Source organism: Pipistrellus kuhlii, unplaced genomic scaffold (genome assembly GCF_014108245.1).
Source record: "Pipistrellus kuhlii isolate mPipKuh1 unplaced genomic scaffold, mPipKuh1.p scaffold_m20_p_3, whole genome shotgun sequence".
NCBI classification, from domain to species: Eukaryota; Metazoa; Chordata; class Mammalia; order Chiroptera; family Vespertilionidae; genus Pipistrellus; species Pipistrellus kuhlii.
The window spans coordinates 95,705,896-95,719,657 of record NW_023425529.1 but is presented as its reverse complement, the minus strand read 5'-3'; the positions used below and the strand labels follow the sequence as shown (position 1 = coordinate 95,719,657).

Here is a 13,762-nt window from a genome sequence, read left to right as displayed (position 1 = left end):
ATTTTAATTATGATGTGTCTTGGTGTGGTCCTCTTTGGATTCCTCTTGTTTAGGGTTCTGTGCACTTCCTGAATTTGTAAGTCTATTTCTTTCACCAGGTAGGGAAAGTTTTCTATCATTATTTCTTTAAATAGATTTTTAATATTTTGCTCTCTCTCTTCTGGCACCCCAAAAATTCGGATGTTGCTATGCTTAAAGTTGTCCCAGAGGCTCCTACACTATCTTCATATTTTTGGATTCTTTTTTCTTTTTGTTTTTCTGCGTTTTTTGTTTCCTCACATTTCAAATCTTTGTTTTGATTCTTGGGGTACATTGATCTACCGTTGAGATTTCATATATTATTTATTTCAGACAATGTATGCTTAATTTCTGACTGGTCCTTTTCCTTTTTTTTTTTTTTTTCCTTTTTTCTTTTTTTTTATTCTCATTAAGGTGCTTGAATGTCTTACTAAGCTCCTCGGAGGTCTCATCAAGTTTCTCAGCGGTTTTTAGAAGATTCTTGAGTAACCTTCTAAATGTGATTTTGAACTCTATGTTGTCCAGTAGTTTGCTTTCCTCCATTTCTTTCATTTTTGACATATTTCTTTGTCTCTGCATTTTGACTGCTTCCCTGTGTTGACGGAGTGGCTTTCTGTGGTAGGTGACCTATAGCGGCCAGTAGCTCAGCCTCCCCATTCACCTGAGGTGGACACTCTTGGTGTACCCCTTTGTGGGCTGAGTGCAAAGTCTTGGTGTAGTTAAGCCTTGATTGCTGTTGGTACACTGGGAGGAATTGACCTTCAGGCCAATTGGCTGTGAGGACCCGCTGTGTTTATAATGGAAGAACTGTTGCACTGTAGAGACACGCTTATGGTTCAGGACTTGTTTCAATGGGTGCTCACTGAGTCTGCCTCTTGAGTGTGTCACTTATGGATGTGAAGAGTTGAAATCCAGTGTCTCACACTGACCACTAGGTACATTGGCTTCTGGATCTCCACTGGGATGCAGGTCAGCTACTGTCTGAGGCCACCCTACAGGAGTTACAGTGAAAACTACAATTTTCTCCTCTTTGTTTGGGGTTTGGAGGTTTTGGAGCTGTCTGAACTGGGTTGCAAGTTTGCTAGGTTAAGCTGAGATAGGGAAGGCCATTCATATGCAAAAGCCACTACTTGGAGCATGAGTTGATTTGTAGGTTGTGCAGGGCGGGGTCTCAGGCCTTCACCAGGCTAGGGCCTGGCAAACAGTGATGGCTGCCAGCCAGCTGTCCCTGCTCCTCCAACCGCATTCCCATGTCCCACACTCCAGCACAGCAAACAGTTATTCCTGCACACAGCTCAGTAAGCAAGCCACGCTCACTTTCCGACCCAATAGCAGACAGTCCAGCTTCTCCCCATAGGAGTTTGGGTCGCTCCATGTCTCCCCAAAAACTGGATTTCAGAAAAATCAGGAGCTTGTTTTATTATACTTCAGATTGAAGAAAGCAATGCCCGCTGCCAGCCCGGTTCGCACACGCCCCCATACCTCAGCTCTTCAGAGCTTGTGCATTGAATGACCTTTTCTCTTTCCTCCTAGTTATAGAACTTCCATTCAGACAGCTTTCCAATGGTTCTACGTGATAGACATTTTGTCTTTTCATTGTAGTTTTGAAATTGTTGTGTGAGGCAGCAGTTTATGTGTTTACCTACACCCCCATCTTGGCTGTAAGTCTGTTTGTTTGTTTTTTGAGGAAGGCCTGTAGTGCTGTGAATCTCCCTCTCAGGCCTGGTTTTGCTGTGTCCCATACATTTGGGGTTGTGTGTTCATTTTCATTTGTTTCCAGGAAGTGTTTGATGTTTTTCTTGATTTCCTTGGTAACCCATTCATTGTTTAATAACATGCTATTTAGCCTCCATGTGTTTGAGTGTTTTTACTGTAGTTGATTTCTAATTTCATTGCACTATGATCTGAGAAGATGCTTGATATGATTGCAATCTTATCGAACTTGTAGAGACTTGTTTTTTGTCCTAATATATGGTCTATCTTTGAGAATGACCCATGTACACTTGAGAAGAATGTATATTCTTCAGCTTTGGGGTGTAATGTTCTATAATTGTCAATTAAATCCATCTGATCCAGTGTGTCCTTTAGGTTCACTATTTCCCTGTTAAGATCAAAGATCTATCCAGTGAAGTCAGTATGGTGTTAAAGTCCCCTACTATAGCTGTATTGTTTTCTATCTCTCCTTTAAAATACCATGAAAATGTTTTTTATATATTTAGGTGCTCCTATATTGGGTACATATATGTTTACCACGGTTATATCCTCTTGTTGGATCATTCCCTTTAGTATTATATAGTGACCTTTGTTGTCTCTTGTGATGGCCTTCATTTTGAAGTCTATTTTGCCAGATATGATTATTGCTACTCCAGCTTTTTTATTTTATTTCTATTTTCATGGAAACATTTTTTTCCATCTCTTCATTGTCATCCTGTGTGATTGTTTTGTTCTTAGGTGGGTCTCTTGTAGATAGCATATAATTGGGTCATGTTTTTTTTTAAATCTATTTAGCTACTTTATGTCTTTTGATTGGAGCATTTAAACCATTTATATTAAAGATTATTGTTGATGGTACAGTATTATTATTGTACTTATTTATTTCAATTTTAATTCTGTATACCTATGTTTCTCTCTGTACTTCTAATTACAGCAGTCCCTTTAGCATTTCTTACAATCCTGGTTTGGTGGTGATAAACTCCTTTTAGCCTCTTTTTTGTATGGGAAGCTCTTTATTTCACCTTCTATTTTGAATGCTAGCCTTGCTGGGTGTAGTAATCTTGTTTTCAGATCTTTGCTTTCATTATCTTGAATATTTCATTCCATTCCCTTCTGGTCTGTAGAGTTTCTGATAAGAAATCAGGTGTCAGCCTTATGGGAGCTCCTTTGTAGGTAACAGTTTGCTTTTATCATGCTGCCTTTAAGATTCTCTCTTTGTCTTTAGTTTTTGGCATTTTTAAATTATTTTTATTGATTTCAGAGAGGTAGGAAGAGGGAGAGAGAGATAGAAACATTAATGATGAAATTGAATCATCAATCAGCTGCCTCCTACACACACCTCACGGGATCAAGCCCACAACCTAGGCATGTGCCCCGCCCAGGAATCAAACCATGACTTCCTGGTTCATAGATCAATGCTCAACCACTGAGCCATTTTAATTATTATGTGTCTGTGCATGGACTTGTTTGTGTTCTTCTTATTTGGGACTCTCTGTGCCTCCTAAACTTTCTCCTTCACCAGGTTTGGGTAGTTTTCTGCCATTATTTATTCAAACATGTTCTCTATCCCTTGCTCATTTTCTTCACCTTTTGGCATACTTATTATGTGAATATTGTCATGTTTCATGTTGTCCCACAGTTCCCTTAAGCTGTCCTCCTGTTTTTTAATTGCTTTTTCTTTTTGGTCCTCTAAGTGATTTTTTTCTGCCCTATCTTTTAATTCACTGATGCGATCCTCAGCTTCCCTTAATCTTCTGTATATTCTTTCCACTTAGTTCTTTATTTATGCTGTGTCTTTCTTCATAGTTACTATATATTTTCTCATGCTGTTGAGCATCTTTACCATCATTATTCTGAACTCTATGCCTGATAAATTTCTTAACTCCATTTTATTTAGCTCTTCTTCTGGAGAATTCTTTTGTTCTTTCATTTAGGATTTGTTTGTTTGTTTTTGTTTTTGTTTTTGTTTTGTCTCCACTTTTCTCTGTCAGTTAGGATTTGTGTCAGTGTATTAAGTAGATCTGCTATAACTCTCAATATCTAGGGCAGGACAATGCCAGACACTTTTTTTTAGCCTCACTCAAGGATATTTTTCCATTGATTTTTAGAGAGAGTGGAATAGAGAGGGAAAAATAGAAATATTGATGAGAGAAACACTTCAATTGGTTGCCTCCTCATCCTAAGGAGGAGCCTACAACCAAGGTACGTGCCATTGACTGGAATCAAACCTTGAACACTTTGGTCCTCAGGCTGACAACCCTCTATCCACTGAGCCAAACCAGCCTAGGCAATGTCAAACCCTTTTTTGTGACTGGCCCTGAGTACCTTGTTTGGCACTGAGTACCTTGTCTGCAATCCACAGCTTGTGACTCTCTCTGCTGCGGCAGGATGCCTTTGGAAAGGACCAAGATGTGCACCAATGTCTACTTTTCATAGCCCTGGGCCCACGATTAGATGAGGAAAAGACTTAAAACCTCCTGAGACCTGCCTCTGCCTCAAGTTCAGTTGACTCTTAGACTTGATTAGACTCAGGCTATTGACCACAGTGTAGAGCAAGAGGTTCTCTAACAGGGGGGCTACTGCCTTCCCCCTCAGTCAAAACTGCTTGGATAACAAAATTCCACCACCAGAGAAAAACTTCCCCCGAGCATGAGGAAATTACTCAGCACAGGAAACCAGGGTGGCTGCCCTCCAAGCTCCAACTCCAGAGCTCCCAATCCTAGCTTGCTCACTCAGCTCCAGTCCACTCTGCCCTCCCTCTACCAGATCCCCAGGTGAGTGGTGGCACACAAAATTTTGTTTTGGTCCCTTAAGACAGAAACCCTGCTACTTTTCACAGCCAGATGTTATGTGGGCACCTTTCTTAGTTCTGATGCTCTGAGCTGGGGAGCCCAGCTTGGGGTTTAAGACCCCAAAGTTCTCAGTGGGAACCTCCCATAGCTGAGATATCCTTCCAGACTTCATCTCTGTCTGTGGGAACTCAGTCAATCCTTTAGCGCCTCCGTACTTCCTACCATCCTCACCTCTCCTTGTGAGAAAACTGCCAGACCTTTGCCTCTCAGTCTCAGGGGATTTTGACAACCAAAAGGACTTAAGTCATGTTGGGTTTGTGTACATCACAGATGATCATCTACACTCAGGATCCTGAGGCCAGCCAGTTAGTTTGGTGTTTTTCAGGTAGGCTAACATTTCACTCAATTAACTAATAGGGTAGGAGAGGAGGGTGCAGTACTTTGAGGTGAAGTGTTTTAGACAAAGCCTTCATGAGAAAGTAAGAGGAAGATGGGAATATAGACAGATAAGTATAGAGAAGGGGGAGTTGCCATAAGATTGTTTGCTTTTTCCAACTGCCAACTGCTCCACAGAAGAGGCAGGACTTAGAGTGAGGTGGCTCGTGGGTCAGAGGCAAAGTGGTAGTGTGGAGAGCACCCCTAACTTAGAAAGGCAAGATCTTAAGTCAGGTCCGAGCTTCACTGGCCTCTATAACTGGAGGACAGGGTGACAGTACCACTCTTTTCCAGGCCTGGCATTATGAATAGGATCTGTGTATGACTCAGTTTCCGGTAGCTACCTATTGTTAGATTTACCTAGAGCAGTGATTCTCAACCTTTCTAATGCCATGACCCACAGGTTGAGAACCACTAGCAGGATTGCCTAAGACCATCAGAAAACACAGATATTTATATTATGATTCATTGACATATTTACATTATGATTCATTAATTCATTAAAATTGCAGTTATGAAATAGCAACAAAAATAATTTTATGGTTGGGGGTCCAACATGAGGAACTGTATTAAAGGGTCACGGCATTAGAAAGGTTGAGAACCACTGACCTAGAGCCTTTGTTGCCCCTTTTAAGAGGGCAAACTTAGTTCAGCATGGGAAAGGAAAATCCAGATTTTAGTCAGGTTGTGCCACATTTAACTTCTTTGATCTTCATATCACCCATTTGAAAATAGAAATACTAATAGTCATTCAGGTGGCCACCAATGTATGGATCAATGAAATAACATGTGTGAGAGTGTTTTGAAGTGATAAAGCACTATCCTTGATTATTGCATGCATCACTAGAATATGATGAAACATACCTTACTATATGACAGTATTCTGCTGCTCTTCAATTCACCTGTCACCTGCCCCCAGTGGTCAAAGTGAATGGGTGCTAAACAGTTGCTGATGGTGGTCACCCAGGCCTGGGTCTCTCTACTGAGTTTCCATGCCAAAAAAGGGACTTAATTCATTTGTAGACATTGTTTCCCTTTTTTCTGCCTTTCTATTTCTTGTTTTGTTTTTTTCTTTTCCTCCTTTTGTTCCTTTCTCGTTTTTATTCTTTTTGTCCTTTGCTTATTTTTTTATTTCACTGTCTTCCTGTCCCTCTTCACTTCCAAACTACTCCTCCTCTTCTTTTTGTCTTTCTCTGTCTCCTCCTCCTCTTCTTTGTTTGGTCCTTCTTGAAGTTGAGCCCAGTGGCGGGACTCCACGGCGTAGACCTCTCTCCTTCTGCCCTTGCTGTGTCCAGGAAGGTAACGTAACTCCCAACCTCATCCCACTGCCTCTCAGGCCATAGTAATATTAGTTAAAGAGGGAGCCACACCCAGCTGTCTTTCTTTCTCTGACACTTGATAGCCCTGTTACAAAACTTCATGAGTATGTGGCAGTTTCTTACAAGGTACAGTATCCCTTTGACTGTCTCAGGGGAGAAATGGGGCATGGAGTAAAGCCAGAGAGCCTCCGAGGTAGATGTCTCAGCAGCGGCAGAGAGTTCATGATATTGCACCACCATTTGTGGTTGGGCCTTTTAGTCTCAAGTCCAGCAGATAGAGGGGACAGGTTCACAGGTGAGGAACCTCCTGCCTGTGTGGCAACGATTTGTATTGGTAGAGTCGAGGAATACTGTCCTTACAAAGACTGGTCTATACAAATGCCCCTCAGTTTTTTTCCCAAACAACTACTGAAAGCAAACTTCTCTACCCTGTGTCTTGCTGAGTGTGTGTGATAATTTTTTTTTTTAAGTTTGTCTGATTTGAAGTCTTTTGTGGTGATAAGATTGTTGTTGAAAAGGCATGTGGGAAGGGGAAGGGGAGTGTGTTCATGACTAACCCTTGCTAATCTCTTCCTGTGCTCTCCATGGTGCTCACATTTGACTTTCACCCACCCCACCATGTACTTTTGCTTATTGGCTGTGAACAATCTACCAAAACTCATGAATGGTGTTTGGAGGTTTCCCTGTGGGATTTTGGGGAGGTGGGAAGGAGGAAGTGGCTTCCTAGTGCATCTACAGCTTGCCACACTGGATAGCTTGCATGCATCAGGCTCCATCGTCCATGGTCATGTGGGCACACTGTGCAGAGACACTCAGAAAGGAATGCATGGAACTGATCTGTAGGCTGCTTTAACAGCCAAAGAGCCAAGTCTATTGGGTTGGGTGAGAAGAGCTTTGGTCCCCAGACACTCCGACACACACTCCACAGTAGCAGGCTTGATAGTCAGAAGGGAGCTTCCATCCTTCAGAGTAGGACTCAGGGACAAGACTTCACCTTGGGAGCCCAGCTGCATGTGCACCACACAGTGCATTCATTAACCCCTGCTTGTATGAACGTGATTCATTTCTGCCTCTCCAGTGTGTGGCCCCATTGAAAGACTAACTGGCTTGGACCTCATGTGTGTCAAGCAAACAGCATTGCAGAGAGAGAGTTGTCCTTGAACAACATGCAAAAAAGTCAGGTGTGAAGAATGTACGAAAGCAGAGAGTAAGGAGTTTGATACATGAGGTCATCCCAGCTGAGGGTGTACTCCATATGTTTCTAGGTCTAGTCTTTACTGGGATAGAACATCCAACCAAGTTACTCATAAAATGGAAAGCACTTTGAAAGACTTTCCAGGACAGTGCCTCTTCACCTGGGGCCCATGGATGGATTTAAGGAATTCCATGAACACCCTGAAATTCTTTATGAAATTAAATTGTTGGGTGTATATGCATGCATTTTTTTTCTAGGAAGGGAGTCTCGAGCTTTCCTGAGATTCTCGAAATGGTTTGTAATTAAAAAAACATTGAAGAACCACTAATATAGTTTGTCATTTGCCTTCAGGCAGGACCACACTATAGCTTCTTTATGCTTCAAAGAAAAGGTTTTTTCCCTCTTTGGATAGTTTGATTCCTTGGAAAGTTCTTTTGTCCATCCTCCTACTACAATGAAGCCCAGCAGGGTCAGGATACTCCTGGTGGAGGTCTAGGTCTCAGCAATGCCATGGTGCAGGGCAGCCTGAGTTAGGCAGGTGCCAGTCCAGACAGTGCTGCTGTGGTTGGGTTGAGTGAGTGTACCACCTCATTTAGTCTTTAGGGTCTGCTATTGTTTTTTTGCCCTCAGTAAGAAATGTGCTAGCCTTCCTGGGATGTATCTCATGTACCATATAGCATCCAATGGAAGAGTATTTGGTCAGGATAAAAGAAATGATGAGGCCCCAAGGGGTCAGTGCCCAGAAAGAGCTGAGTTAGTGAGTGTGACTTAAAAAGAAACCAAGTGTGGCATATAACTTCACATTTACCTCCGTCATTAGGCTAGTTTCTTCAAAGCAGGCCTAGTGCTTAGCAAGTACCAAGTAAATAGTAAATGGAAGGAAGGAAGGAAGGAAGGAAGGAAGGAAGGAAGGAAGGAAGGAAGGAAGGAAGGAAGGAAGGAAAGGAAGGAAGGGAAGGAAGGGAAGGAAGGGAAGGAAGGGAAGAAAGGGAAGAAAGGGAAGGAAGGGAAGAAAGGGGAAGAAAAGGAAAAGGAAAAAGAGGGCAAAGCACTTAAAATATACCAAAGAAAAAACACTGAGCAGGAGAGGTCCAAACTAGTAGTGACCAGGTTACTGAGAGGTGAGGGCGGCCCTGGGAAGGACAAACTCAAAGTACAGGCTCAATTAGGCCCTGGGGGTGGGCATGGCGCCCCCTTTTGGGAAGCAGGCAAACACAACCTGGCTTGGGAATGTTCCTGCAGCATCTCGCTCTGCTCTCTTTGCACATTTGCCCCAGTGTGATGATGACTCCTGCTAGCCAAGTAGACAGCAAACCCTTTATGTGCCTGACTCTCCCTCTTTCTGCAGGCATGGGCAAGAAGGATGACCCCAAGCTGATGCAGGAGTGGTTCAGGCTGGTGCAAGAGAAGAATGCCATGGTGCGCTATGAGTCAGAGCTGATGATCTTGTGAGTGGACCCAGCTGTGAGCTCAGTGCCTATCATGGCAGGAGCACAGTTCCTTCCTAATTTAGGGGGTAAAGAGATATGGTCCCCAAGTCACTATTTCTTGTCTCCTTTCCCTTTCCTACCTTCCCAGCGCCCGGGAGCTGGAACTGGAAGACCGGCAGAGCCGACTGCAGCAGGAACTGCGGGAGCGAATGGCAATGGAAGGTAAGAGGGGAACAAGGCTAAGCTGTACATGGGTAGGCTGGGTGTAGCCTCTTGGCCCTACAGATCTGTCTTTTGCTACTGTCCAGATCACCTTAAGACCGAAGAGGAATTGTCAGAGGAGAAGAAGATCCTGAATGAGATGCTGGAGGTGGTGGAGCAGAGAGATGCCCTTGTGGCCTTACTAGAGGAACAGCGCCTTCGAGAGAAAGAGGAAGACAAGGACTTGGAGGCTGTCATGCTGTCAAAGGGCTTCAGCCTAAACTGGTCCTGAGCTTCCATCATGCTCTACTAGCTGATCTGTAGAATCCACCTGATCTAGCTGGGCTCTTCTACACCACCTAGATCCAAGATCTGAGAAGGCCTAGCTGCTCCTGTGAGTTTGCACTCAAATGTCCATGCCTCTTAAAAAGCAGATCAAGTGTCTGTGCTGTGGGGAATACCAAGTGAAGATGAGTATCTGAAGTGTTTCTGCCTCCTTGAATAGATTCACCCTGACTTCCTGGTGCAAGGAGCGAAGGCCATGGAGTGCAGAGAATTAATGTGGGGAAAAGAAAGTTCCCCAGGGATGCGCAGTAACCAGCATCCCCCCCCCCTCCCTTGTGCAGGCATGTGTGATGAGAGAAGGAAGCTGCTCCCCCTCTGTCAAAACCACAGCCACCAGATTGCACCCCACAGAGAGGAAGCAGCAACTGTCTTCATGCTCCCTGAAGAACCACCAAAGAAACAAAGGAGATTCCCAGGAAAACCACATGTGAACTAAGAGTGGGAGAGGCTGTGGCCAGTCAGGGTGATGCCTATCCTGCATCACCTGGAAGCTGAGGGAATCCCAGTTCCTGAGTTCATTATGCAAGTAAGGAGGATCCAGGAGGAGTCTGCTCCCCAGCCCCACACCACACACTGGACTCCACATGGCCAAATGCCCCAGGCCTCCCTCTGTCTATGGCCTGAGGGTTGTATATTGCTGCATTTTGCTTTTAATTCACAACCATTTTAACACTGGAAAATATTGACTTTGGGAGATGGTGAGGCTTTACATTTCAAGCCCCAGTCACTGTTCAGAACTTCAGCTGGGGCAGGAGTAACCCTCTTTGGTGTTTTTCCTGCATTTGCACATTGAAATGAAGCTGATAATCTAACAAGACACTCACCCACTTCAGACTCCTTTTTTCAATTAACTTATTTTTTTAATACTTGAAAAAAATTCATTTTTATATCTTTACTAAAAACACTGATCACCTGGCACCTGGTGTGAAAGTGACAGAGGTAACCATGCCAGCCTGCCTGCATTCTTACTACATACATCTATTTATTAGATCACCTTCTTTATAGAGTTACTGACCCCACTGACATCAGAAAGTAGTGAGTCCCTCATGCGGTCCCCACACTCACAGCTCTTCTGTCCCCTCCTATACTTTGTTTCTGGATCTTCCTCCTCCTCCACCTGATACCTTGTTCTCACTCTAGCGCCAGACTTTATGCCTACACCACCTACTTGTCAAGGAGACATGTCAGCACTGTTTGAAGCCAGACCAGCAAGCACAGATGCCACTTGTCTCTTCCTGTGGGAATATTGGCTCTGCAGAACCCATTTTTTCTCAGTTTTGGTACCAGGGTTTTTTAACCTCCCATAACACATTTATTATACAAAATTGGGGGTATGCCCTCTTCTAGGATGGCTGAGACAGTGCCTGGTAGGACCTTGTATCCATCTGATTAGGATTCCCTCAGCCCAGCCTCAAATCCAACTTGATAGACATGCACAGGTTAGTCTTAGGTATTGGGGTTTAGTTTGGTCTCTTCAAACTGGTAACAGCTCCAGCCGAGACCTCCACAGTTTCTGGATCTTCAGGTGGGGGGCAAAGAATGATAAAGCACCATGTAACTTTCTCCTTGAGCCAAACTGCTTATTTCTTTTAGCTCAGCCACTGTCTGGGGAAACCTGGTGAATCACCACTTGTCCCTCACAGAATTAGCTTATGGTGAGCCCAAGGAGGAGGCCCACCAGTGCCAGGCCAGACTGGGACGGTGTTCTAGCCAACTCCTGTGCAGAGGAGCCAATGTAGAGAGAACAGAGGCATGGCAACTCTTAAAGGCCACCTGAGGGCAGGACAAATTGGGCATCCGTGCTGACCTTGGAACTTCCATGGGAAACCACACTGTGCCTCAACTTGAACATTAGTTCTCACTATAAAGGAGCAAAGAACCTGTCTTCTTCTCCACTTTGTCCCGAAGCTGCCATCTTCCTCCTGTGGAAATCTAGGAGTGTGCAGCTGGCAGCCACCACAGCTCTGACTTCACTTCTTGTTTTCAGATGAGGCAGGCAGAGTCTCTGTTTTTATTCTCTTTTCTTAAAAGGGGGAGAGAAGGGTGTTTAGAGTCCATCTTTAAACCCCAACTTCCAATAAAATTGGACTTGGGTCAGAACCTTTATCGCCTTTGTGGCCTTTTCCCTAACCCTCCACCTCTCAAAGGCCACCATACCTGACCATGCCCCAGGAGAGCTGCCTCCCTCCATTGTAGCTCCCGCTAACTCCAGGACAAGGAGGCAGTTTATTTTTATTTATTTTTAAAATATATTTTATTGATTTTTTACAGAGAGGAAGGGAGAGGGATAGAGAGCTAGAAACATCGATGAGAGAGAAACATTGACCAGCTGCCTCCTGCACACCCCCTACCGGGGATGTGCCTGCAACCAAGGTACATGCCCTTGACTGGAATCAAACCTGGGACCCTTCAGTCCACAGGCCGATGCTCTATCCACTGAGTCAAACCGGTTTTGGCCAAGGAAGCAGTTTAGGAAGTGCCTGGAAGGGATGTGGGCATAGTGATCCTCTCTAAGTGGCTTACTGTAGCAGGGGCTTACTGTAGCAGCCTTTGCTGCCAGCCAATACTGCATCCTTCCAAAGTGCACACTGCTTCCTTCAGTTGCTAGATAGGGACTGAAGACTTTGCAGAGAAGCTTAAAAATCCACAAGCCTATGAAATGTTCCTTTGCACTGCACTCCCAACAGTACTTTTTTCAAAGCTTCCATTTTATAACCACTAGTTTGCAGTTTATTCAGTACCTGGTGACATGCCTCATGAAATGTTTTCCAGCTCTGGAAATGCGTGCAGCCTCAGGCAGGTTTTTCTTCTCAAGAGTTAAGTCCCCTTGAAGGCAGGGGGAAGAGGATATATATTCATTTAAAACGCCTGAGGTTGAGTGAGCCCCAAACATCAGGCCACACACAGTGGGCTCCAAACTCAGCATCACCTAGGGCAGCAGCAGGCACTACCACCCCGAGTCAGTCACTGTGTGGGGCTGGCCAACAGGAATAGGAGGTTCTAACCCTGCTCAGATGGCATATTTGAGCCTTAGCCCTCAGGAGTTATTCTCCAGCTTCTTTTGACCAGCAAAAATAGATTATTCTTTATCCCTTCGAAAAGAAGACATTTTCAGTCAGACAGGAAGTGGAAAGAATTTAAAGGAAAAAAATTTACCCTTTGATGAGAGGTAAAACCTGAGCTACAAAGGGGAATGGGCCATTTTATGCACAATAAAGATTTTAAAAGGAATACACAGTGTGTTTCTTAAATCATGGTACTGGACTTGGTAGTGCATCAGGATGCATGTCCAAATCTACCACCTGCCTTTTTCAGATAGGTGGTATTCATGCAAGTCATTTTATGTCTAATGTATGTGTGAATGTGTGCAAGGTTGTTTAAAGACAACTTTTTTGGCGAGAGTGTGTGTGTGTGTGTGTGTGTGCGCGCGTGCACTTGCACTTTTTTTTATTATCTTGACTCAGCCATTAACTGTTATCACTTGAGAAAAATATGAAGCACCCAGTGTGGTAAGAAGCTGCTCTTTAAAACCAAACCCCAGTATTTTCTCTTGAAAAGAAGCATGTTCTAGAGATTATCCAATCAGAGTGAACCTGGGTCCTGGCATCCTTCCTTGCCAATGCTGCTTCCAGGCTTCCTGGGCACTGGCCTTTGACACAGCTGACCTGGAAGCCAGTGCTGTGGGGTCTGCAGCCTCCAGGCCTCATCATACAGATGTGTGAATGTCCCCGAGTTTCGTACACAGAGTCTTGGAGAGAGCTAACATCACCCTTCTTTAGAATGGAAAAATCCCCGAGAAATTGAAGAAAATAATCCTGACTGACACTCTTCTCTTTGCTATAAGAAGCCTCCTTAGTTGCTTTTCCAGCACTCTCCCCCTCCATTTGTGTTGACCCATCAGGAATACAGAGCTAATCCCTCATGATGCTGCTCTTGGGAACTGTAACAAAGGAGAAGAAAATGGCAATAGATGGGTAGAAGTGAGTCTTGCCCAGCCTGGAGAACAGCCTTAGAGGCTGGGTCCACAACCTTCTGGCTGTATTGCCAGCTATTCCAGGAGGAGAAAAGGGCCTCACTGACACAGATGTACACATCTCAGGTAGAAGAAACAATAGAGCCAGCATGAGTTAATGTACTGTGGCCCTAGAAGATGGATCGAGGTGCATGCCTACTGGGAAGAAGAGTTTGGAAGTCCCCTGTGCTGGCCCCAAACACCTTTTGTCCCTCAAAGGGGCTCACTTTGATTGGAACTGGAAGCAAGCAGGAGTTCACAGCAGTTCACAGTAACTCCTCATGGCAGGAAATGTTGATTGT

At 44.3% G+C, this 13,762-nt stretch overlaps 1 protein-coding gene across 16 annotated transcripts in view; it reads left to right on the top strand.

Moving 5' to 3' along the window:
* Positions 1-11,716, top strand: part of MICAL3 (microtubule associated monooxygenase, calponin and LIM domain containing 3) — a 262,563-nt gene extending 250,847 nt beyond the window's left edge. For 14 of the 16 annotated variants that reach the window (XM_045588548.1, XM_045588555.1, XM_045588551.1 and 11 more), the window contains 4 exons: positions 6,192-6,257; positions 8,821-8,920; positions 9,051-9,124; positions 9,211-11,716. In XM_045588548.1, coding sequence (XP_045444504.1) covers positions 6,192-6,257; positions 8,821-8,920; positions 9,051-9,124; positions 9,211-9,395 — 425 coding nt within the window. In that variant the 3' untranslated portion in view covers positions 9,396-11,716. The remainder of the gene's footprint in view (positions 1-6,191; positions 6,258-8,820; positions 8,921-9,050; positions 9,125-9,210) is intronic. The other 2 variants (XM_045588550.1, XM_036455628.2) reach the window with 1 other exon arrangement.
* The last annotated feature ends 2,046 nt before the right edge of the window (positions 11,717-13,762 follow it).